At 37.3% G+C, this 22,731-nt stretch overlaps 1 protein-coding gene across 2 annotated transcripts in view; it reads left to right on the top strand.

The window, feature by feature from the left end:
* The window catches only part of PTPRK (protein tyrosine phosphatase receptor type K), a 556,644-nt gene that overhangs the window by 269,378 nt on the left and 264,535 nt on the right, over positions 1 to 22,731 (top strand). For both annotated transcript variants that reach the window (XM_045865517.2, XM_045865516.2), the window contains exons 4-5: positions 7,654 to 7,735; positions 12,883 to 12,998. In XM_045865517.2, coding sequence (XP_045721473.1) covers positions 7,654 to 7,735; positions 12,883 to 12,998 — 198 coding nt within the window. The remainder of the gene's footprint in view (positions 1 to 7,653; positions 7,736 to 12,882; positions 12,999 to 22,731) is intronic.

The raw sequence follows: 22,731 nt of genomic DNA, 5'->3' as shown, positions 1-22,731 counted from the left end.
TCTGCCTGTGGATTGTAGGAAGACAAATGGCACATCTCTAGAAGTGAGGAAAAATAGTACTGTAATTCAGTGTCATGTTGATAGAAATAGCAACCTTAACCAGTCATCTTTTATTTTTGGCTCAGACAACTAACTATAAAATATAACCCAGATGGTGGAGCTATGATAGTAAAGATACAGAAATGACATTTTGCTGATGAATTTTCTGCAACTCTTTGCTTCTCTACTTTCAGTTTTATACCAGATCGTTTATGGTGTAAGTTGCTTGCTTATGTATCTAAGGACAGACCCACGGGATGAAAAATGTGTTTCATAGCATTTTTAGATCTTGGATTATTTCACTTAACTTTTGTTCATTTCCCTCTTCTAATTGCCTTTTTTATTTTCTCTCTTTTGCTAAACTTATATTCTAACATAAATTAGGCTGTGCCATGAACAGTGGGCCCTGTTTCAACTTATTTTTGAACACATTACAGGCATTTGGAATATAGTACTGGGCTCTGTCTGCCTGTCTGCCTTGGCATTGGGGCTGCCTCTTGAGAGAGCCGGGGAAGTGGGCTCTGTAGTCTGTAGACTCAGCCTTCTTACCATACCGGGCCTTGAACTGAAATGAAGGAGGAGTCCTGTAAGGGTGGGTTAGTGAGATGGATGTAGGGTTGTTCACAGTTCACAGTAGAGATTAGGAAGATAGTGTGTGTGCTGGGTTTGTTGCAGTACCGAAGAGCTAAGAGGTGTTTCTCATGGTCTCCAGCATCAGTGCCACCTGGGACTGCCCTCTTGCCTCTTTATTTCTTTCTGGCTAGGGTGCTGTGGCATTACCTCTGACAGTCCCCAGAGAAGGAAAGGGAGAAAGGGGTTAACATTTATGGAGAACCTTCTAGGTGGCCCCATGAGGTCCTCACAGGGATTTCAGTTGAGGTCTGTAACGTAGAATTGAGGCTCTGCCTGACACTGGTGTGCCTTTGTCTGCGTATGTACATCTCCATTATGATAAAGAACTTAGACCAAAACCTTTTGAGAAAGCTGGCTGCATATACCTCTTTCCACAAAAGTCATCTTAATGATATAGGAAACATGCAGACAGCATGTTTTTGTGCAGAGAGCACAAGAACTCTTGTTTTTATGTTGTGATTATTATTTATTTTGGGTTCAAGTTTTGAGTTTGGTTTTAGAGATGAAAAGTTTGTCTGGGTCTCTCTTAGCCACGTTATGGAGTCATGTGTTTTTGATACATACTACCCTACATCAATATCTATTCAAATTAAAAGAAAAAGAGACCATTGACAATGCTTTTGCAAGTGTAAGATTTTAGGAATGAAAATTAATTTAAATAACTAATAGACTTATTATCAACTTAAATATTCTAGTGTAAGTTCTAAAAATGATTATTGTTAGTTTTTTATTTAGATCTTCTAGATACTTTGGTGATTACATTAGGGATAGCCAACTCCCTGGGCTAATTTGAAGTCTAGGAGTGTACTAGGCTTGCATATTCATTTCAATGTGGAGCCTTCTGAAAATTGCCTTCTTTGGGCTTTTCTTTTATGTGGACTACTTTGGCGTGAAATCTCTTAGGTTTTATTTTCTCCTTTTGATCTCTGGTCATGGACACTGGTGTGTGCCTGGACTGATGTCTATTGTTGATCAGGCAAATACAGTATCACTCTGCAAAGGGTTACAGTTGGATGGATGGTATAGTTGCTTTTCATTCAAGTATGGTCTTGTTATACCCAATATTTTCATCCATATTAGATAACGTAGCAGGCCTTCTCATCACTTAGACGTTGTGATGCTAAACCTCAGGATATTTTTGTTAATACTGACAGGGTTTGAAGGGTTGGGACAATGGGGAGATATTGGTCAAAGAGTACAAACTTCCAGTTATAAGATGTATAAGAGGGTAATTTTTTTTCTTTTCTTTTCTTTTTTTAATTTAATTTTATTATGTTATGTTAGTCACCACACATTACATCATTAGTTTTTGATGTAGGTTCCATGATTCATTGTTTGCGTATAACACCCAGTGCTCCATGCAGAACGTGCCCTCTTTAATACCCATCACCAGGCTAACCCATCCCCCTCCCCTCTCCCCTCTAAAACCCTCAGTTTGTTTGTCAGAGTCTGTAGTCTCTCATGGTTCGTCTCCCCCTCCGATTTCCCCCCCTTCATTTTTTGCTTCCTACTATCTTCTTTTTTTTTCCTATGGTGAGTGCTGTGAATTGTGTAAGACTGATGAATCACAGACCTGTACCTCTGAAACAAATAATACATTATATATTATAAGAGGGTATTTTTAATCTTCATTTTACTTAGTGTTTTACCAGGATTTGGTCCTGATATCTCTTCCACTTCAGATATTTTTTGACCGGCTTTTGTGATGCTGTATACCTTCATTTCCCTTTAATATCTCTACACACTTTTTTTTTTCTTTTTTCAATACCCTTGTCCTTTTGCAGGATCATCATTCTCAATCCTGTCATGGTGGAAGGTATGGCAAAAAGAGAGAAGGTGGCCTAGTACATATCCTTAAGAAACTGCAGTGTTTAAAGTTCACATGAGAGAGAAATCAGTTATACTTAATGATTCTAACATCCTTCTGTTCATAATATACAGTATATCCATGTTTTAAAAAAATACTTTTAAGTAGTCTCTACACTCAACATGGGGCCTGAACTCACAACCTCGAGATCAAGAGTTGCATGATGGCCCTACTTTTTTCCCCCCAAGTTGGGGCAGAGGGTGAAGTTTTTGATGAGAAAGAGAGGGGAAAGAGAAGAAATTTCACTTTAGTACATATGTTCTTTATGGATGCTCTCTCCCATGATGGTGCTCCCTAACGTAGTACACTTACTGTGTACCAGGGCCTGTGCTAAATATTTCATGTGCATATCTCATTTAATCCTCCCTTAAGCCCTGACGTGGATACTAATAGTTTCTTTTTTGGGTGGCTCAGTTAGTTAAGCATCTGCCTTTGGCTCAGGACATGATCTTAGGGTCCTGGGATGGAGCCCCACATCAGGCTCCCAGCTCAGCGGGGAGCATGATTCTCCCTCTCCCTCTCTGCTTGTGCTCTCTCACTCTCTCTGTCTCTGTCTCTCTTTCTCTCAAATAAATAAATAAAATCTTAAAAAACAAAAAAGGAAAAGAAACTGAGGCTTAGATTTTACATAAGTCACCAAAGTAACTTTATATACAAAGTTGCAAACATAACTTCAGTACAACTTTACATATATTTTTCCATAAGTTAAAGTTACCCTTAAAAAAAGTAAATGTGTCTCTGACTTTGGAGCCTATACTCTCAAAACTGATAATATTGAAAGAAAATTAAGGACAAAGTTGTTTGTTTGTTTTTCAGATTTTTCCCATATCCATAATATCTTGTATTAAAGGTATTTCATGTATCTTTTAATCATTGTGTATATATCATTCAGTTTTCACCACAAACTTGTGATGTAGCAAGGCCAGTATCACCCAGATGAGGCAAGGAAGACACAGTGAAATCATTTTGTGGGTTACAGGTGATAGCAATTAGATCCACAGACTTCCTGACTTCGAGTTCAGCTTTCCCTTATATGAGGTACATTCTCTGCTATAATTCAGTTTGCCAAAGGAGGAAGTCCTTGTTCTTTAGAGTTTGCCTTTTCCCCCCTCTATTTTAATTCAACCTTACCTCACTTATTTGGTTAATAATCCAAGAATGTTGCTAGAGTAGCAAAAATTTGATTGGAATCATTATCTTCAGTAGTTCAGGTAATGGAGTGGAGTGAAAACAGCATGCAAAACAGAGCCCGTCCATTCTGTTCCCAGGCTGGCCTCTTAGATGGGTGAAAGTTGACATCTGGTAGGGCTTCCTTTGTTCTCTTCTGGGAAGCCCTGGTTGACTACCTGACACCAGACATTAGATCTGACCTGAGCATTTGCTCAAGCAAGCTTTGCGTAATTAAGCTCTCGAGATCTGTTTCCCCTGACTGGACAGAAGAGCCTTACAAGGTGAGGGCTCTGTTGAAGTGATAAAGCTGATTAGGTCCTTAGTAGTAAAGGAATCTGATCTTAGAAATTCCCTCCAGCTCTTGATAATGAGGCAAAGACAACACTTAGAGAAAATGAGGTCACTAAAAAGAGAAACATTTTTTTTCTCTAATAAAGAACCGGTTCTTTTGCTTCCCTTTTTAAATGCAGGCCTAAATTATTGTTCAGAATAAAAGCTCAATTTAAATGACCAAATAAGAAACATTTTCTCAGGGGGTAGAGTAAACATCTATGAGCTTATCACCTATATGAAGCAAAGGAAGTAAGACAATTGGAGAAAGTAAAACTAAGATAAACTTAAGAAATTAAAATAATTTAATTAATGTTGGCTACAATGGAAGTGAAATAGCCAGTGATTAATTACACAGTTATGTGGTCTATTCATAAAAAATGTAGTTTTTTTCTTCAAAAACAGTTTTCTCACTTTTTCTTTCCATACCTTCCCTTTTCCTGAACTACTATTCAAGCAAATAAAATCTATTTTCCTGGGAGACATTTACACAAATCTCACACATTAACAATGTTGATGAGCTTACCCTTTGGGTTATATAGCACTTTTACGTCTGTTACTATTTAATCCTCATAAAACTTTATAATGAAAACTGCATTATATCCAGGTTAAGGACTTGGGATTTGGCTGCAAAACGTTCTGGGATTTGCTCAAGAATTTCTAAACAGGAGAGTTGGGAGTCAAGTACAAGTTTTCTCAGCCCCAGGAAAGGGGCCTCTACCACAGCCACCCCAAGTTACACTTTATTTAACGTCTCTGATTCTCACCTCTATTTCTTGCTTCTAATAAGCCTTTGTTCCAGTTTTTGGAAAGTGGCATGACAATTGTTTTCATATCAGATACACTTATATGAAATGTAAATCGCATGCATGCACGCACACACATGCACACACACTTCTGTGTTCATAGATTAGCTCTCCTTCTTGTGAAGTATTTCTCTTCCCACAAAGACCCTGTTCTCTTTCTCAGCTTATTCCAGTGACATCAATAGTCATAAAGGACAAAGTAGGAAAGAAGTAACACAGGAGAAGGCCTATGACGGGAACGGGTGGATGGGAGGCAAACCAGCCACCTAATCTACTGGGTCCCATCGTCATCAGCTTTGGGGTGGGTGTAGGGGTACAGGAGGAAAATGGGAAGGGTGTAATGCTGATGATGCTGCTACCTAGTCAGTATAATGTTTAGTTGAAGTACTATTTAAAATGACATTAATCTTTAAAGTTTAACACGTTAGACTTTTAAAGGACATTTAAAGCCTGCTTAAAAGAAACGCTCTCTCTGCATTTGGTTCTTTATCTTGAGAGACAGTGTAGTGAAGTTGATAGAAGAATAGAAGCTGGACGCAGTTCGACTCAGGTCCTTTCCTGGCCCTGCCACTTGTTAACTGTTATGACTTCGGTCCAGTTACTTAACTTTTCTTTAAATTGAGGATAAAAATAATACCAACTTTACATGATTGTAGTGAGGATTAAGAGTGTGTGTGTGTGTGCGTGTGTGTGTGTGTGTGTGTCTGGGTGGCAGGGGAAAAAAGAGAGCGAGAACGACAGATGCAAGCATGATGGTGTGCATGCTAGCTTAGAATAGTCTCTTGTATATAGTAAGTGTTCAATAAATGTTAGTTACTATCAAGTCAGACAGTCAATCTTCTGCCCCTTCCCTTTGGTAAAACTGTCTGCCAAACGTTACCAGAAAACTCCTAATGGTTAATTCTAATTGATACTTTTTAATTTTAGTTTTTCTTGACCTCTCCCCTATATTTCATATTTTTTGCCACAGCCAACATTTTTTTAATCTAGACTTCTAAATTTCCAGAGTCCTGCACAGCAAGCTTCACTGTTTCCACTTTCTCCCAGCAGAGGACCTACATCTGTGCTGAGCTAGAACCACACCCTGATCCTGGAATTGGCAAATAATTCCCGTGGGAAAGGAGACATGGCCAAAGATCAGGGGTCACATTGGAGAGAATCTGTCCTCCTAGAATTTGTGTTCATCTAAATGCCATTGTTTATATAGATATCTGATAATTTTAAAATTATGGTTATTATAGTTTGTTTTTTTGTTTGTTTGTTTTGTTCTGTTTTGTTTTTTGGTGGGAGTGTTGACCTGCCTGAAACCTCCTGATACTTCTCTTCTTTCCTTGGTCATTATATCCGAACTGTACTTTGTTGGCTTTACTTCTGCTGCTGTATTGTTACCTTCCATTTCAGTGGTTTTCTCCTCTTTATCTTCCTATGCCATCTTATTCACCCATCATGTTAACTTTTAAGTCTATAACTTACTTCCATGATGAAGACTTCCAAATCTATGGCTTTATTGTGGACCTACCTCTTATTTTTGAGATACGTTGTCCAGTTATGCTCTAAGCCTTTACCCCATATGTACCCTAGGCAAATCAGATTTGTAATGTACTTAGTCTTCTTCTCCTTCAAATTTGTACCTTTTTCTGTATCACTAGTCCTGGCTAGGGATTCTGATAGCACAATTCGCCTAGTGGTGCAAGCCTGGAGTTAGAATTGCCCTATATTTCATCACAACTAACAAGTCAATAAGTTTCATTTTGTCCGTTTCCTTAGCATTATTTTTATCTTTCTTTTTTCTTCATATCTCTCTATTTCCACTCCTACTAGCATATTACCTGTTTCCAGTCTTGGTTTCTTTTAGTTCATCCTCTACTTTACAGGCATATATGTTTCTAATAGATCAATTTGATTATACCATATTCCTATGTTAAATATTAATTTCCATCACATTTCCTAAAATGTTTTGCAGAATACTCCCAAAAATAATCTGTGTACCTCCATGAATAGTCAAATAAAATGTTGAAAGGTGGCATGCTAAAAATGGTTTCTCTTGAGAAGTCACACTACATATTATTAAAAAAACAAAGGCTATATGAAGCTTTTCTATTGATTGTAACAACAAAACTCTATAACATGAGCTTATATGTGAACATGGAAACCTTTTTGTTTAATATTTGTTAATGTGGAATTTATTGACAGAATGTACTCCTGATTTTAGTCTGGTAGTATTTAAGGTCTTCCATGCCTAGCTCTCTAATCTTACCTCTTCCCTTTTGAACCTTTGTTAGCCATACAGATTATATTCATTTGGTTCCCCAAACACACACCTCTATTCTAGTCCATTGTATGTTCCTTTTGCCTGGAATACTGCTAATCTAGCCGATGGCCTCTGTCTTTGAAAGTTTAGCTGTTTAAAAGCGCAGATCATTTGGTATTTTCACTGGTTAGCCTATTGCCTGGTACATTGTAGGTGCTCAGTGTATTTTAAGTAAATAGCAAAAACGGAGAAAATCAATAAGAGAAAATTTAGGGATATGAGATTAGCTGTATTTGCCTATTCATTCTGCCTAGATGATACCCATTCAGGAATTCTAACACACAGTAGCAGTTGCTTATATAATTTTTTTAGCTGCTTCACCTCAGTAATGTTTTTGTTTGTTTGTTTACCTGGACAAGATTTAGGAAATAATTTTTAATTCTTATAGGATAAAAATCAAATTTAATTTTCATAAGTGTGCTTTAGCTATTCTTCTTTTACTGTGAAAATTCCTTAAAAAATGATTGTTGTAAATGTTTTCTATTTCTTCCTGACAGGTAATATTTGAAGCTGAAGTCTCAGGAGGGAGGAGTGGTTATATTGCCATTGATGACATCCAAGTACTGAGTTATCCTTGTGGTAGGTTGTGATTAAGAATTGTATTTTTCTGCGTCCTTTCAACACTTGTCTTGTATTGGCAGTGACTGTTGACTGTTTATCACTTGGTTGTGGCTGTCTCTTCCGTTGCTACTCCTAGCCTTCTGTTCAGTTTTTAAAGAACACTGAAATGTTTCTAGAATTTTTGAATCAAATAGTTTTCAGAACTGTAACTAGTTGTACACCTATTAGAGAGTTCTCTTATTATTTAATTACAGAGAACAAAATGCAAATGTAAATAAAACTCTAGGTAGGACAGGCTCCATCTTTTGGTTTTATTAAGTAGTCTAGGAAAACAAAGAAAAATAACAAATCAGAGCTCAATTGAAAGGAAACTAAAAGAAACCTCACTAACATGTGATGTGCTCAGTTGAAAGTTGGAGTGAAGGGAAAAGAATGAATTAGTTCACCATAGTCCAAACTTCAGACTAAATTTTTTATAATAAATATCTGGTTAATCCATACGAAACAACAAAATAATAGAAAGCAAACAGAACAAAGAACTCAGTTTATTAACGCGTAGTTTTGTTATGTCTTTAGATGCCCATTGGTTGCTCTTTAGATGATGTGATTAATTTTGTGTGTACATCACATTTCCTGAAAGACATTCATTACATGCATTCAGTCGAGCCAGACATAAAACAGTTGGCATAAATTCAGACTTTACCTATATCTCCCAACAGCGGCATTTACAGGGCCCATGAATTCTGGATGATATGTTAAGTAATCCTCCTGGTGGAAATTTTCTCACACATTGTAAGCACCATGCATGGGGAGGGGGGCACCATGCCAGGGGCCACAACTGTGCTCTTGTTGAGAGCTTGTTAAACCCTATTGTGCATCAGCATCACCTACCTGGGGTGGCAAATGACAGTTTGTGTGCCCCCCTCGCCCCCGCCGTCATTCTGATTCAGAAGTATGGGGTGGGGCCTGAAAATGTACACTTCTAATAAGTTCCCAGGTGCCCATGCTGCTGGCCTAGAGTTCACAATTCACGAACCACTGTTCAGTTCATGTTCTAGTTCAAGCATTTCCCTTTTTATTTTTATTTTTTTGAGGATTCACTTTTTTTTTTAATTTACATCATTAGTTTTTGATGTAGTGTTCCATGATTCATTGTTTGTGTATAACACCCAGTGCTCCGTTCAATACGTGCCCTCTTTAATACCCATCACTGGGCTAACCCATCCCCCCCTAGAAACCTCAGTTTGTTTCTCAGAGTCCATAGTCTCTCATGGTTCGTCTCCCCCTCCGATTTCACCCACTTTATTTTTCCCTTCCTACATCTTCTTCTTCTTCTTCTTTTTTTTCTTTAACATATAATGTATTTGTTTCAGAGGTACAGGTCTGTGATTCATCAGTCTTACACAATTCACAGCACTCACCATAGCACATACCCTCCCCAATGTCTATCACTCAGCCACCCTATCCCTCCCACCCCCCACCACTCCAGCAACCCTCAGTTTGTTTCCTGAGATTAAGAATTCCTCATATCAGTGAGATCATATGATACTTGTCTTTCTCTGATTGACTTATTTCGCTTAGCATAATACCCTCTAGTTCCATCCACGTTGTTGCAAATGGCAGGATTTTGTTTTTTAGAGGGCTGCATAATACTCCATTGTGTATATATACCACATCTTCTTTATCCATTCATGTGTCGATGGACATCTTGGCTCTTCCCATAGTTTGACTATTGTAGACATTGCTGCTGTAAACATTGGGGTGCATGTACCCCTTCGGATCACTACATTTGTATCTTTGGGATAAATACCCAGTAGTGTAATTGCTGGGTCGTAGGGTAGCTCTATTTTCAACTTTTTGAGGAACCTCCATACTGTTTTCCAGAGTGGTTGCACCAGCTTGCATTCCCACCTACAGTGTAGCAGGGTTCCCCTTTCTCCGCATCTCTGCCAATATCTGTCGTTTCCTGACTTGTTCATTTTAGCCATTCTGACTAGTGTGAGGTGGTATCTCATTGAGGTTTTGATTTGGATTTCCCTGATGCCGAGCGATGTTGAGCACTTTTTCATGTGTCTGTTGGCCATTTGGATGTCTTCTTTGGAAAAATGTCTGTTCATGTCTTCTGCCCATTTCTTGATTGGATTCTTTTTTCTTGGGTGTTGAGTTTGATAAGTTCTTTATAGATTTTGGATACTAGCCCTTTATCTGATATGTCATTTACAAATATCTCCTCCCATTCTGTTGGTTGTTTTTTGGTTTTGTTGACTGTTTCCTTTGCTGTGCAAAAGCTTTTTATCTGGATGAAGTCCCAATAGTTCATTTTTGCCCTTGCTTCACTTGCCTTTGGTGATATTTCTAGGAAGAAGTTGCTGCAGCTGAGGTCAAAGAGGTTGCTGCCTGTGTTCTCCTCTAGCATTTTGATGGACTCCTGTCTCACACTGAGGTCTTTCATCCATTTTGAGTCTATTTTTGTGTGTGGTGTAAGGAAATGGTCCAGTTTCATTCTTCTGCATGTGGCTGTCCAATTTTCCCAACACTATTTGTTGAAGAGACTGTCTTTTTTCCATTGGACATTCTTTCCTGCTTTGTCGAAGATGAGTTGACCATAGAGTTGAGGGTCCATTTCTGGGCTCTCTATTCCTTTTTTTTTTTTTTTTTTAAGATTTTATTTGTTTATTTGACAGAGAGAGACACAGTGAGAGAGGGAACACAAGCAGGGGGAGTGGGAGAGGGAGAAGCAGGCCTCCCGCTGAGCAGGGAGCCCGATGCGGGGCTCGATCCCAGGACCCTGGGATCATGACCCAAGCCGAAGGCAGACGCCTAACCGACTGAGCCACCCAGGCGCCCTGGGCTCTCTATTCTGTTCCATTGATCTATGTGTCTGTTTTTGTGTCTTGTAATAGCTTGCACAGCTTTGTAATAGAGCTTGAAGTCTGGAATTGTGATGCCACCAGCTTTGTTTTTCTTTTTCAACATTCCTCTGGCTATTCGGGGTCTTTCCCATTCCATACAAATCTTAGGATCATTTGTTCCATTTCTTTGAAACAAGTTGATGTTATTTTGATAGGGATTGCATTAAATGTGTAGATTGCTCTAGGTAGCGTTGACATCTTCACAATATTTGTTCCTCCAATCCATGAGCATGGAATGTTTTTCAGTTTCTTTGTGTCTTCCTCAATTTCTTTCGTGAGTATTTTATAGTTTTCTGAGTACAGATCCTTTGCCTCTTTGGTTAGATTTATTCCTAGATATCTTACGGTTTTGGGTGCAGTTGTAAATGGGATTGACTCCTTAATTTCTCTTTCTTCTGTCTTGTTGTTGGCATATAAGAATGCCACTGATTTCTGTGCATTGTTTTTATATCCTGCCACTTTACTGAATTCCTATATGAGTTCTAGCAGTTTTGGGGTGGAGTCTTTTGGGTTTTCCACATAAAGTATCATATCATCTGCAAAGAGTGAGAGTTTGACTTCTTCTTTGCCGATTTGGATGCCTTTCATTTCTTTTTGTTGTCTGATTGCTGTGGCTAGGACTTCTAGTACTATGTTGAATAGCAGTGGTGATAGTGGACATCCCTGCCGTGTTCCTGACCTTAGGGGGAAAGCTCTCAGTTTTTCCCCATTGAGAATGATACTCGCTGTGGGTTTTTCATAGATGGCTTTTATGATATTGAGGTATGTACCCTCTATCCCTATGCTCTGAAGAGTTTTAATCAAGAAAGGTTGCTGTACTTTGTCAGATGCTTTTTCTGCATCTATTGAGAGGATCATATGGTTCTTGTTCTTTCTTTTATTAATGTATTGTATCACATTGATTGATTTGCGGAAGTTGAACCAGCCTTGCAGCCCAGGGATAAATCCCACTTGGTCGTGGTGAATAATCCTTTTAATGTACTGTTGGATCCTATTGGCTAGTATTTTGGTGAGAATTTTTGCATCCATGTTCATCAGGGATATTGGTCTGTAATTCCCCTTTTTGATGGGGTCTTTGTCTGGTTTTGGGATCAAGGTAATGGTGGCCTCATAAAATGAGTTTGGAAGTTTTCCTTCCATTTCTATTTTTTGGAACAGTTTCAGAAGAATAGTTATTAATCCTTCTTTAAATGTTTGGTAGAATTCCCCTGGGAAGCCATCTTTTTAAAGCCTATACTAAGATGAGGTGCTGAAGAATTAGAGGTAGTAGGCAAGGGTCAAACGATTTATTCCATGCAGTACATTCTAAGAAAAAGAGGAACAAATTCGTTTCGCTCAAAATTCAGGTTGGTTTGCTCATAAATTCAGTCCATTAGTACATGAGCATGATGTTTCCATCTACTGTTCATTTACACTTACTGGAAGAGAAATGTGAAAGAAAGGCTCTTAGGAGTAAACAAATAAAAATAGGAGTTAAGCACAAGAGCAGTTTTACTGTGATACGGTCTTCTGTGAGCTTGTTTTTACTTACCGAGGCTTAACTTTTCCTGTGTGTATTTACTTTCAGTTGAAAACATGAATAAGCTTCAGTTTTAAAAGGTAATCATAGAGAACACTCATTTGACAGTTATATAAGTCATGTAGGTTTTGACTACAGTCATCACTTTTTATTGGTCTGATACTGCTTTTGGGTAACTTTCTTCAACTATGAAGGAATAGGAAGTAGAATTAGCAACGGTCAAACTGATATTCTATTTGAGAGAAACAAAAATATTCCCTTGTTCTTTGAAGTACTAGAGAATTATAACTACTGAAATATTTTTTAAAAGAAAGGAGATCTAACTGCTTAAGCTGTAAATTAATAGTTCGACCACCATGTCTATTCAGTATGTTAGATATCATTTTCTGTTTTCACTCTAGTTTTGTGTTATGCTCTAATTTATGCCTTTTTGATCTCTTTTGCTTTCTTTGACTTGTAACTGTTTTTTTATCACCCATATGCAACATGCTGTGGCCAACCTCAGCAGTAAATGTTGAGTGTTCTCTCTGTATACAACAATGCTGTAGCAATGATGGGGGGGTGGATAAAAGGAGAATTGTGAGAGGGAGTGTGTATTTCAGTACAAAACTCCATTTTCTTCCATACGGTATTCGGGTTGGCCAAAGGTAAAAGTATTAACATTATTCTCTTGGGAAAAAGTAACATGGCACATTTTCTTCATGTGAAAATAAATATTTTTTCTGCCTTCACAGATAAATCTCCTCATTTTCTCCGTCTGGGGGACGTGGAGGTCAATGCAGGGCAGAATGCTACGTTTCAGTGTATTGCTACGGGGAGAGATGCTGTGCATAACAAGTTATGGCTGCAGGTAAGGCCAAGTGGACAGCTGAGCTAATGGGTACACTTGATTTTTAAAAAATCACAAAGTACTGCTTCTGGTGTCATTCTTGTGTGTGTGTGTGAGAGAGAGAGAGAGAGACAAGTTCTCTTGCGTAGGATTGTTTTAATTGACTACAGATTCATTTCAGATATTTCCGTTTTGGGAAGATGAATAAACATATAACAGTATGTAGTTAATAAATATCTGGATTAGTTTCTAGTGAAAAATTAGTGTTTCTCTAAAGTTATGTATAACTGTAAAAACAATTTTTTTCTAAATCCATTCAAAGTAGGAAAAAAATGAAAATTTCCTCATTTAAACTCAACTTACAAGAGCATAGCACTTAAATAGGAACTGTCATTGATACATTTACAAAAATAGTTTAAGAAACCTTTGGAAGTACTTCTGGAAATTTGAATTGGAAGAGAGCCAATTAAATTTTTTTTTCAGAACTTTTGTGTATAAGGGTTAATCACAGATCTGAGGTCAAGACATTTGCTTTGCACATATTAAATCTTCAATAAATATCTATTTAATGAATTACAATTTGACATTATGTTGGGGAAACGTAAACGGTACATGCAAAGAGCTTTGAAAGAATCAGAGAGATAATAATAGACTAAGGAAGGTGCCCGGCTTCAGAGAATAACTGCCAATCCCAGGGCAGTGGGGGTTGGGGGGGGTGGAAGGGGCTTAGAGCAGCTCTAAAAAAAAAAGTCAGGAGGCTGGCCCAAGGAAAGATGACTGTTGAGCTAAATATTTGAGCCTAGAACGTATGTAATAATATTCTCTGAGCACTTATTATTTTTGTGTTCCATTTGCATCAGAATGAAGGAAGGGATTTAATTGGTTAGAACGAAATTCCTGAGACTGTGAATAGAGACCAAAAGAGAAAAATCATTGTAAGAGTAGCATAGTTTCTTGAACATAGACTTCAGCATTTATTTTGCCATCTTTAAAGAGGTAAAATTAGTGTTGGGGATAATCATTAGCTTGTAGGAGGTTGGGGTCATGATTATAATAAATGATTTTTGAAATCATACCTAGTATAATGACTAATATTGTACTAGTGGTTATAAATTTCTTATTTCATCAAAGCCTCACATCCACTTGGATGTTATAACCCATATACCCATATACCCATATAAACTTAATTATCACTACTTTTATAATTCATTTGATTTGCAGGTATTAGGATATCATCCTGAATATGTGAAATGGGAATGAAGCCCCTATTTTTTTTTCTGTGATTATGCTGATTTCCCCTATAGATATTGAAATATAAGATAATTCTTTATAAAGAGGGTACTGTATAATATGCAGCCGTTTTATCAGCTAAACATGAAGTCAGAATCCATCTTTCTCTCAGACTAAATAAACAATTTTTAGACATTTTTTCCTAATTAGTTAATTTTTTTTTTTTTTTTCATTTAGGTGGGAACATTAGTTGGCCTTGACTTTAGTTGTGATCTGTATAGTCCTGTCTTGGAGAACCAGAGACTCTGCAGTCTGCCTCTGGTTTTATGTCCCAGGATTTAATATGACATTGAAATAAAAGGGTTTTGTGTACTCAGACACCAGCTGCCTTGTGGCAACAAAGACTTTCTGGCCCTGCTGGTTTGAGTGGGTTGCAGTCAAAGTATTGCTCCTTTATTGTTTGTTTCCTACTTTGTGGATTGGCCCATTTCGGTATAGTTTTAAAAAATATTCCTTCTGTCATTTTTTAAAGAAAGATGAGAGATAAAAAAAATAATTCTGTTAAAAATCTATTCTGCTTTCCTTTTTTTCCTCTTTTTTTTACACTCCTAAGGTGAATTTGTGTATTTCTCTTCTGTTTTGACTGTGAGTTACCCAATTCCTCAGCAGTTTATATATTTTCCTTATTCTTTAAAAAAGCTTTTCTACTTTCCCAGTAATACCACTCAAATTACCTTAAGTTATTCTTTTAAATCTTCCTTCTTCATGTTTAAGAAATATTGAAAACTATCCACTACTTAGTTGAGGGATGTTTTCAAATGAATAAGACTAGTTATTTTATATAAATATATAGTGAGTCAGTCAGAGTGTGGCCAGTGATTTAAAAAAAGATCTTTTGCTTAAAGTAGTAGAAATATAATAAAGCAGAAAGAATCTTGATTCCATAATGAATCTACAAGCCAGCCCATAAAAATTGATGTCAAGTCCTGTTTACTTGGTGCAGAATGAGTTCAAGAAGTCAGGAGTCCGAACTGTTAATTCTAACCTTAATTTGAACCTTTCAACCCTTCCAACCCAGTTACATGTGTGGACTTAGAGAATTCATTGAACTATTGAATCTGTTTTATAGATAAGTTCTTTCTGTATGAAAGGAGATGTGGGTAGAAACTAAGATCCCTGCCAGCTATAAGATGCTAAACTAGATCTTTGCATTATTTTTGGTGACCTGAGACATGGCCTTCATTACCTTTTTTGTTTGATGGAAGAATGTGAAATTGTTTATGTTATTAGTTTTGTATGGGTAAAAATGGCCCCTGAAATTAACTGTCATTGTGAGAACAACTGCTTAAAATACCCTCTGACAGTACTGAGAATGCATTAGAAGCAGCTCAAAATGAAAGGTCACTGCATCCTGTCACAGAAGTAATGGGATAATGGAGTAGCTGTTACACTTGCCATGGTAGATGTCATTAAAAATGGTGATTGACTTTTTATGTTTTTCAAATCACTTACATTATATAGTATTGTCAATTGGTAAATGTTTAAATATGAGGTAAAACCCCCCAAAATAGAAAAGCATCCAACTTTCTGTTTTAAAGGAAAAATGATATACTACAAATGCTTTAACCCTAATACCTGATAGCATTTGACATTTAAAATAATTTATGTATGGAGGGGCGCCTGGGTGGTTCAGTCATTTAAGCATCTGACTCTTGGTTTTGGCTCAGGTCATGATCTCAGGGTTGTGAGATTGAGCCCGTTCTAGCTCTGTGCTCAGTGAGGAGTCAGCTTGAGGATTCTCTCCCTCTGTCACTCCCCTGCCCCCCCCAATAAATAAATAAATAAATAAATAAATAAATAAATAAATAAATAAATAAATAAATAAAATATGTATGGAAATACATTTATTTTTTATTTTTAAAGATTTTATTTATTTATTTGACAGAGAGAGACACTGCGAGACAGGGAACACAAGTAGGGGGAGTGGGAGAGGAAGCAGGCTCCCCATTGAGCAGGGAGCCTGATGTGGGGCTCCATCCCAGGACCCTGGGATCATGACCTGAGCTGAAGGCAGATGCTTAATGACTGAGCCACCCAGGTGCCCCTGGAAATACATTTAAAAAATAAATCACTTGTACATTGTCTTTAGCTTACAATTAATATGTCAGTCATTTTTTATCGTTCAAAATGACATACAAATTAATAGGTAAATTAAAAAATAGAACACACAAAAGCAAACACTTGAGTTACCTGAGCTAATCTAGGATTATTCATAAGGTATATATCATAGTGGTTCTGGATGTGTCTTTAGGGAGTGTTCTTTCCTATAAGATCTCAGATTATATAATTACAGAGTCTTAGAATTAGGTCATTCACTCTAGATATTTAGAGAACAATGACAAAATACATTACCCAGATTAACCTCCTTGTACATGCTCAATGAACTACCGATGCATAAAACAACATGGATGACTGTTTTTAAAAGTCTATTTAGTGTCAACAAGCTAGCGATATGGTAAAATTGTGAGGTTTTCTGGACCATAGCTTAAAATGGTGTGTTATGAAGTTCATTCATGTTGGAAAAAGGACTTAAAGACTTTAGTCGCTGTGGAGAATTTCCAAATTCCTTTTCAGTCATAAAACTCAATGAAGTAGCGTGCATTCCACATATAAACACAACATTTGTTGTCAGGTTACAATGTGCAATTTTTTCCCACATGAACAGATGTTTTTTGGTGCTCCCAACAAGTTTTAGGCCTATGCTGTTTTGTGTTTCCAAGGAACCCTCAGTGGTAGGGAATTTGTGGATCATAACTTAAGGCTTATGGTAAAACACAGGTTATAGGGGGCGCCTGGGTGGCTCAGTCGTTAAGCATTTGCCTTCGGCTCAGGTCATGATCCCAGGGTCCTGGGATCGAGCCCCGCATCAGGCTCCCTGCTCGGCGGGAAGCCTGCTTCTCCCTCTCCCACTTCCCCTGCTTGTGTTCCCTCTTTTGCTGTGTCTCTCTCTGTCAAATAAATAAATAAAATCTTAAAAAAAAAAAACAAAAAAACACAGGTTATAGGAAATAAGATCACAAATGAAATTTTAATGTACAATTTATATTGAAATAAAATAATAAAAAACTAGTTATATTTTTTAGAAACATCAGGTAATTTTTCTCACAGGAAACAAAAATTAGATTTTTTTTTTTTTGTAAGTTAAGAATGTTAGTCATGTCCTTTTATTGTAGTGCTAACTGATATGAAGAAAAAAGTGATGGTGGCAAAAAGTGAATATATAAGGAAATAGCTAACATAACACAACAGTTCCACTCCCGAGTATTTATACAAGAGAAATAAAGGCATGTGTTCACAAAATGACTTATGTAAGAATGTTTATAACAGCTTTATTCATAATAACCAATAATCGTAAAGAACCCCAAAGTCCATTAACAGGAGAATGGGTAGACTATGTGTGGTTCATTGAAGCAATGGAATGTTACTCAGTAATAACAAAGAATGAGTTACCAATGTGGATAACTCTCAGTATGTTTTCAGAAAGGGGAAAGAAAGAAAAGAGTGCATACTGTATGGTTACATTTACATTAAGTACCGGAAGAAACAAAACTAATTTATGTGATAGAAATCAGAACAGTATTTGACTGTGGGTGATGAGGAGGGACTGGAAGTGGGCAGGGGAAACTTTCTGAGGTATTGTAAATGTCATATATATTTACTGGGGTGTTGGGTCCATGGGTGCATATACATTTGTTAGAAGTTAAGTTCTGTCCAATTCGCTGTATATACAGGTTACCTCAATAGTGAATGAGGCAAAGTGAGTATGTGGTACATTCTGGCATTACTAATCAAGCCATAGATGATAATAGCCTATAAACATTAAGCTGCATTTTGTCCATCTTGTCCATTTGAAGTTATTTGATTAGGTTCGAGGGTAATTTTTAATCAGTAGTCTATGCTGAAATACAGAATAAAGCATGTTCTGAGTGTTCTGTTATCAGAACATGTTATAAATTCTGAGGATGTAAAAGTTGAAACAGGGTTGGACTGTAATTTATGACTTAGTATTCTTTTATGAAGATCCAGTATAAGTGGACACCTACATGGCAAATCAAATAGAGCCCACTGCTGGAACATCTGTCTGACCATATGCTTTGGCTTCAGGTTCAATGTAGAAACTAAAATGCTAATGACTCCATCCATCATCACAGAGCTTGGTGGGCATGCATCATTGGATTGGACAGAGAAATTCAACAGTGGAGTTATTGTAAGTTGGACTTGTGTGGGTAGATTTGGTGACACCATTTGTTTTGATGAATTGAAATGAGGCTGTTTAATGTGTGTCTGGTAATCCTATGCAGATTGCCATCAAAGCCGTGGCAGTTGGGCCAATCTGTCAGCAATTGCCGCAGGTGCTGGCCCTGTGCCTCCTCAGTGGGCCTGCCAAAACAGGAAAGTCAGCCATCACTTTGCACTTGGTGAGGTTCATCACACTAATGTAGTATGATACAGCTAGTTTCTCAGCCCAAGGAAATGTCATTCCTTATGGAGCAATAGATAATTCAAGCAATAGATTGAGAGTAATAACTGGAGAGTAAAATTAGTAAAATGAAATGCAAATTGCTCTAAAAGAAAAAAAAACAAAGAGAGACTGACCTCTTGGAGTACCAGTTGTTGTCAGCTGAGGATCAATGAAAATCGTTGGTCTGAAACTTCTGGGCATACAGTGTTTTGTCTATCCAGGGAGATGTAATGGCCTTGTTCTTGCAGTGCATGTGAATATCATCATGCAAGCAGTGGAAATCAGAAGCATGGTATTTTACAAAATGAGTTAATTCAAAAGTATAAAAATTTTAGCTGATGAAACCTATCACTACTCAATTTCAAATGCCACACAGTCATCGCTCACAGAGCTCCCTATGATGCTTCCACACTATGGTATTTTTCCATGCCTATTTATACTGTCACATGAAGTGCCTGGATGTTTGTAGCGTATTTCATTTCCACAAGAGATGTTACTATCCCCAATAGGATTTCCTTTTGAGAAAAAAATCTGGTAATTTTGCATTTATTAAAATGGAGAATTCTTAGAAGAAATTGATCTATGCCTAGAAGACGAAGTTTATGGTGGACAATTCATTGAAAACTAATTTGAGAGGAATATTTCAAAACCTAATTGACTAAACATGTAATATGTGATTAACTTATATTAGATACCATGTAAAGAAAAGAAAAGTAAGGAAAAAAGTAATGAGTTATAGTGAAAATTGTTCTACTGTCCAGACTTGATGAAAGTCCTGACATTTTCTAAGTCATTGGCCCTAAGAGTGGCTGACCATATCTAAAATATTAGAATAAGAAAAGGCAGTATGTAATTACTAGGACAGTGAATAAAAATTACTAGAACAGTGAATAAAGTTGAAGACATGATGTCAGAATGGCTAAAGCGACATGGTGTAAATATATCTTGAGATTCATGGGAGACCAGATAAACTTCATAAAATCTTAGATTCTTGGGAATATTCAAGAGGGATTTAATTTGTTCTGTATAGGTTCTAAAGTACAATACTAACTAATAGTTCGAAGCTCTATGGTGAGAGATATAAGCTGATTATAAGGAAGAACTTTGTAATTGTAGGGCTGTTGAAACTTAGTATGAGCTATTCCAGGAGGTAGTAAAACTACAATTAGTGGAAGTATCCAAGCATAATCTGGATAAGCACTTGCTAGAGCTGTAGAGAATGTTTAAGCATGAGGCTGAATACATTTTAAGATCCTTTCAGCCCTGAGAAATGCCTCTGTAACTGAGTAAGAAAAGACAGTATAGAATTTAAGCACTATACTATTTCAGAGTTGAGAGAGGGCTACATCGACTGGAATGTTTGGTGAAATCATTAAGGAAGATTTGATTGAGTCTTTGAAGGATCTATAGGACGTGAATAGCAAAGATACGTGAGCATGGTTATCACTGCAGGTTAGTGCGTGTGCGGGTGGGATAGGAACGTCAGGAGAAGGATCCTATTGAAGTGGAAGGTTCGCAATGAGAAGTGGAGGTAAATACGGGTTTTGGCAGGGTTGAGACTAGGCCATGATGAAGACATAAACCAGAAAGAAGCTACTATTAGCAGTGCAGATATCAAGTAGTAAGGGCCTGGGATTGGCTGGTGCTGGTGGAATCGAAAATTACATGAGTAACGAAGGAGAGGGAGATGAAAGAAATACCAGTTGACAGAACTGGGGAGGATGTGAGTGAAATGATCAAGTCAGCTTTCCAAATTTCCTCAAAAGTTTATTTTTTAAAGCCAGTCATTGAATTTGTTTTCTCATTTTCTGTCTTGGGACTGATTTGTCTGTTAGACCCATCTGTTTCCTTTTTTTTCTTTTCTTTCTATCTTCATAATTGCATATAAGTTATCCTAGATAGGAATGAAAGGTGAAGGGACATTCCCCATTCCTTTTGGCTCTTTTAAGCTTTATTATTATTTTTTTAAGATTTATTTTATTTATTTGACACAGAAGAGAGAGAGAGCACAAGCAGGGGGAGCGGCAGGCAGAGGGAGAGGGAGCCCAATGCGGGGCTCGATCCCAGGACCGTGGGATCATCACCTGAGCCAAAGTCAGACGCTTAACCGACTGAGCCACCCAGGCGCCCCTCTTTTGAGGTCCTTAGGTGGTCCTGATATCTACTGGAAGGCTGTTGGTGCTTTTAGCCTTGGCTTCTTTTATATCTTGCAGCTCACAGAACAGGAGTAATGTCCGAGTGCAGTGTTAACCATGTCTCTGGTGCTTCTCTGATTTCTTGTAAACTGATAGATAAACACTAGCCTGCTATTTAATTCTAATTGTCTCTTTTTATTCTTAGTTTAAGCAGTAGTGACTTTTTTTTCTGTGTATATGCTGATTTACAATTATCTCTGTTTCACTTAAGAGACCATGTACCATTTGGTAGCTAAGCTATCACTCTTGTCAGTCTGTTGCTTTTCCTCAGGGCATTGGTTTATTTGAGTTCAGGGTATTATATTCTTCCTTCCTGGCTTCATACAAAGAATTATGGGCTATTGGTCTTGAAGCAAAATCATTGACCAAGTATCATGGATTGTAATGTTTATCTTTTATCTTCGGCATTTTGGGTGTGTATGTATGTAAATGGTGAACATCAGAACATTTAATCATATTTAATATTTAGGATTGTTAAGTATCCCTGAGGTCATTTTAGTTGGCTTTCTGTGGCATTCTACCATAAAGAGTTCAATGCCTTGAATATAGAGTCCATTCTTTTCCATCTTCAATAATTTATAAACTCTTGGGTTTGTTGTCTGCAGATTACATAATTGATTATAAATGAATAATGTGTGGAAAATACTTTATCTTTCTTATCTATCCCTGGAGCATAACTGAAAGCCCGGCAGTCATAGAAGCTCAAGGATTTCTTCCTATCGATAACTATAAATAACAATTTACTGCTTTTTCTGTGCAAGAATAATGCACTCTTCTGTTGTTCCTAAAGCTGCCCTTCAGTGTGTTTTCTAAGTGTGTCACATCAAACACTTTACAACTTTCCATTGACTTCCTGTGATCAGTGTTACAATGTGGAGGCTCTGGTAGCAGGCTGGGTTTCTTCGTTATGAAAAGCAATCTGATATAAAGATCTGATATTTATAAAATCATTTTATTATACAACAAAACATAGAAAATCACACAAAAATAAGAACAATGGATGAATTTTTATAAGGTACACACCACACAGGACAAGAAAGGGACTTTGTCAGCCAGCCTACGGGCTCCTTCTGAGGGCTCAGTCCCAGCCACACCCGAGCCAGCTCTCTACCTCTGCAAGTAATGGTTTTCATAACTTTTAGCCCTTCTTTGTTTTTGCATAGTTTTTTTTCCCACTTATACGTACATTCCTAAACGCTCTAAATTAGTCTTGTCTAATTTTTAAAATAGGTTTTTTAAAGTCTCTTTTAATCTGTGGGTTTGTCCTCTGTCTCCCTTTCTTTTACTCACAGTTTGTCTATTGAGGAGGAACCCAGACCGCTGACTGGTGGTTTTGCACTGTCTGCATTTTACTGATTGCATACAAATGTCCTCTTCGATTCAACACGTTCTGAATTTTTCTGTAAATTGGCAGCCACATCCAGAGTCAAGTTTGATCCTTTGGCCATGCTGGAGGTGGTGCCTGGTATGATTACAGGAGGCACAAAATGTCTCTCTCTCTTTTAGATCTTGATAGCCATCGATGCTGAATGCCTATATTCATTGTGCAGGCTGTAAATTGTGATCTAATTCTATTATTTCTTTTGTATTAGTTTAGTTCAAGAAGAGATACTTCTCATCTACCTTTCACTACCCAGTGACATAATTCATTAGGGGAAGGGAGGATAAATGCTCAGATCTTTGCTTTAGTTATTGGTTGTCAATATAATGAGTTGATTCCTTACCATTCTCCAAAGGTGACTGATTCTTCTTCTTCTTCTTATGAACTCGTGGACTTAAACATGTTTAATTGACTTCAGTTTGTTGT

The sequence above is a fragment of the Mirounga angustirostris genome, unplaced genomic scaffold (genome assembly GCF_029215605.1).
Source record: "Mirounga angustirostris isolate CCGP_5_RB_7025 unplaced genomic scaffold, mMirAng1.0.hap1 SCAF_8, whole genome shotgun sequence".
NCBI lineage: Eukaryota > Metazoa > Chordata > Mammalia > Carnivora > Phocidae > Mirounga > Mirounga angustirostris.
Note: the sequence above shows the minus strand (reverse complement) of the source record. Positions and strands in the feature narration are given on the sequence as shown.